We start from the raw sequence: 3,891 nt of genomic DNA, 5'->3' as shown, positions 1-3,891 counted from the left end.
ACATGAGTGAAGAGTGGAACAAATAATAATTGACTTTTTACAGTTATCCATGGAATTCCTAATATAACCGCAACTTTTATTAGACCAATTCCATTCACCGACACAAATATTGTTATATACATCTATAAATACTTGTAGCTTCGCATACATGATTCTCAGTATTCAGTAGCGAACTTGACTACTATTATCTCCCATCTCAGGATTTTGAGTAATATCACACACAACCATCAACTCCCAGCTGTCATCCAAGGTGAGAACTTGGGTAGCAATAGATTGTCTTTTAGGCGTTCTGAATGACGTTTTCGGGATGCATATTTGTAAGCAAATTAATGATTGGAATGACTTCATTTTCTGGTTTTTCTTGATGTCGGTTTCGAGGGAGGTGAAATGGCGAAGACTCTGTGCCATAAGGTGACCCTCTTTGCTGTATTATTTTGTGCCTTAGCTGGGGCTGCAGTAAGCGACAACCTTCAAGTGGGCTATTACAGTACTATTTGTCCAGATGCGGAACTCATTGTGCGTCGGGTGGTTAGTAACTTAGCAGTGCATTCCTCAACTTTACTGGAGTAGCTGCTAAGCTTATACGGTTGCATTTCCACGACTGTTTTGTCAGGGTAGGTATCTAAATTACGTTTGCTAATGTACTTTGCTAGAGTGTAAATGAATGAGGTTTTTGAAATACGGATGTCGAACTCCTGCACTTTCAGGGATGCGATGGTTCCGTTCTCATCGATTCCATTCCTGGTCAGTTCGTAGCGGAGAAAGGCTCTTCGGCTAACAATCCGAGCCTTGGAGGATTCGACGTGATTGACGAAGCAAAATTGCAATTAGAGGCGGTCTGCCCAAAGGTGGTTTCCTGTGCAGATATAGTCGCGTTCGCGGCTAGGGATAGTGCATCACTGGTACTCGTCTTAAACATCATACATGACTACAACTGAATTGAGTATAGCATAGCATAGCGGAAATGCTCAATGATTTCTAATAACGAATCATGATTGATCGCAGGCATCTCCCATCCCTCTCTGCTGGGATGTTCCAGCTGGAAGAAAGGATGGAAATATTTCACTAGCTTCCAATATTCGGGGAAATCTACCTCCCCCTACCTTCAATGTAACCCAGCTAACTCAGCTATTTGCATCCAAAGGTCTATCCCAGGACGAGATGGTTACATTGTCAGGTATATTCTCAGACCTGGAAATCATCAATATGTCAATACTAGTAGATGATAATAATGGTTCAGCAAAAGCATTTGTCGAGTATAGTCATGTTTGTGTTGTTTGCGCGAATGCAGGAGCACACACAATTGGTGTCTTTCACTGTTCTTCATTCGTCGGCAGGCTCTACAATTTCAACGGCACGAATACGACGGACCCATCCCTTGATCCGACATATGCTCAGATACTGAAGCAGGGTTGTCCCCAAGGCAGCCCCAGTAACGTTAACACGACCGTGTTCATGGATCCTGTTACGCCACTCACCCTGGACAACGTCTATTACGACGAAGTTATAGCTAACCGTGGTCTGTTTACATCTGATGCAACCCTGCTTACAGATCCAAACACCAAATCCAGTGTGACTGCAAACACGGGGCTTAACTTGGTAGGATGGCAGAAAAAATTTGCTACCGCCATGATAAAAATGGGAGAGATTAGTGTATTGACTGGCAACCAAGGAGGAGTCCGGGCCAACTGCAGGGTTGCAAACAGTTAAAACAGATTGGAAATTTTCCTTTCATTGGCTTAAAATTTGCTTTCTTAGTTCAATTAGAAATGTATTTGTGCTTAACCACGATTAAATTATATGTACTCCTGTCTCTTCACCGCGTGTATTAACTGCTACATTCTCTTGGTAGAATAATAAATTATGACAAGAATTCTTCAATAAATTTTGGGTGCAAGTACTGTATAAATTTTTGGTTACCTGACGATATAGGAAATTGAGTGCCTGTAGTTTTTAAATTATATTCACTTATGTTTAAACCATATTTAGAGTTAGATCATATTACTAGAGTGGTTATCGGAAATTGAAACTCATTCCTCAACCAACTGAATAAAATGCGCGAAAAAACGATGTCCCCTACCATTGACAAGACCCCCTTCCCCGAAAGAAGATAGTGAATTTCTATAAAGTGGAAAATTAATGTCAGTCTTCGTAATTATTTAGGGAATTTTTCCAATTTTAAGTATTTATAGTATGATTTTAGAATTAAACGTGATTATAATTTCTTGTGCTGAATAACATAGTTTATTTATATATAAATAAGAAAGGGGGAATTGCGTATTCTTGTCTACATTTATTTTTCCATCAACATTCCAAATATTAGAGTTACGAGCAACAAAGGCCTACTAACGTAGTCAAATTACACTTCCAATTGCACGAATTTAACAATTTGATAAGTTTTTGTAATCACATCAATTCCTAAGTTATTGATTATTTGCTTTCTATGAAGTTTAATATTCAATTTCAAACCCTCACTCTCTTGTTAATTAAAATTTGCAAGGCCTTAGACATCTATTATGATGCCATTTTGGTCGAATTCCTCATGTAATTTCTTATGGGTCCCACTATTACCTCCTCTTTTACCTTTAACATAAATATTTTTCTTTGAAATTCACCCAATTATATGAATTTCTCTTGTATTAATGGATCAACCATAAATTTTTCAATAAGAATATCACTAATCCACCACATTATCTCCTTCTTAAAGAACCTGGTAAGTCTATTAAATTGCTCGACCAATGAGGTCTTGGTAGTACTTTACTTCAACTCATATTTTTGTTAAGGACATTGTCTTAATGAGGTCTTGGTGGTACTTTACTTCAACTCATATTTTTGTTAAGGACATTGTCTTTTTGTATACTTGAGGGTTTAACTGACTCTTTTATTTCATAAATAACCTTAAATAAAATTTTGTATCTCTTCCCCTAACATATTACAAGTCGTAATAAATGATTTTAGGATCATTCAAGTGTATCATCCAACCTTGGCTTACCTTAGCCTCAATTCAAATGTATATTTTCATTTTTCCTTTTGTATTTATTTATATCAAAAATATCTTTGATGAAAGTGTTAACGTAGTTTTTACAAAAATATTGAATAACTTGGACTCATTAATTCAAAGAATTAGTGAAAGAAATAATTTTTGTAACAAAATTATGATATTTCTCATCAATTCCCATAGGTCAATTAACAAATTCATCCACTCTTTGATATTTTCTATTATTGTCTCTCTAACCCCCTACAACATCCCTTGTGTTATCCTTGCTTTGGTATTCATCTCTAGAATTTCTTTAGGTTGTTCTCTTGTGTCCTAATGGTCAAGGGATGAGTAAATAATGATTTAGGAATCAACGTGGACTCCAATTTTGTTGTTCTTTACTTCAATTTTATGTTTTCTTCTAAATGTTCCTAGATAGAATTATAAGCATTCTCCCTAGTGGCATCATGTATATGAAGGCCTCCTTTTATCTCTAGTTATTTAACATCTAAAAATGTATTGTTATTTTCCAAAAGTTATTTTCCCTTTACTTTAAATTGTGTTGCAAATCATCACATTGTTAAGGAGTGACAAGTGCACAGTTGGTGTGAAATCTGCACTTCATTAGTACAAAATTTGTGAAGTCTCAATTAACTACAATTCCGCCAAAATTCGGGTTAAGTGCGCAGTTTTACTTTGTCGAGGGTGTGAAATCCACTTAAGGAGTTAAAAAGACTGAAAACCATGACATATTAAAAAATCCCTTGAGGAAGCAAAAAGTATGAAATTCATAAAACAATTTTTCATAGGTCACGTGGGTTGTTTGTTCTTTGGCTTACGTAGCTTCCAAGGGAGTTGTGTTTAGTGTGACCTTTTGGACTTTCCGGTGCTGGAATCCGGTGGAAAAATTTGAG

General features: G+C 36.5%; 1 protein-coding gene across 1 annotated transcript; it reads left to right on the top strand.

Annotated features, from left to right (window-relative positions):
- Nucleotides 1-387: 387 nt before the first annotated feature.
- Nucleotides 388-1,710, top strand: LOC149236565 (peroxidase 5-like). Its single transcript, XM_089368956.1, has 4 exons — nt 388-516; nt 708-902; nt 1,006-1,177; nt 1,292-1,710. The coding sequence occupies exons 1-4, from the start codon at nt 388-390 to the stop codon at nt 1,708-1,710; spliced, it is 915 nt and encodes a 304-aa protein (XP_089225082.1).
- The last annotated feature ends 2,181 nt before the right edge of the window (nt 1,711-3,891 follow it).

Source organism: Pinus tabuliformis, chromosome 8 (genome assembly GCF_031772625.1).
Source record: "Pinus tabuliformis cultivar Carrire ecotype Pingquan chromosome 8, CPIR1, whole genome shotgun sequence".
Taxonomy (NCBI): Eukaryota; Viridiplantae; Streptophyta; class Pinopsida; order Pinales; family Pinaceae; genus Pinus; species Pinus tabuliformis.
This window is presented reverse-complemented; position numbering and strand designations above follow the sequence as displayed.

Coding starts and splice junctions, on each gene's coding strand:
- LOC149236565 (XM_089368956.1), top strand. CDS start 388: ATGGCGAAGACTCTGTGCCATAAGGTGACCCTCTTTGCTGTATTATTT. Junction 903..1,005: donor CTAGGGATAGTGCATCACTG/GTACTCGTCTTA, acceptor GATTGATCGCAG/GCATCTCCCATCCCTCTCTG. Junction 1,178..1,291: donor CGAGATGGTTACATTGTCAG/GTATATTCTCAG, acceptor GCGCGAATGCAG/GAGCACACACAATTGGTGTC.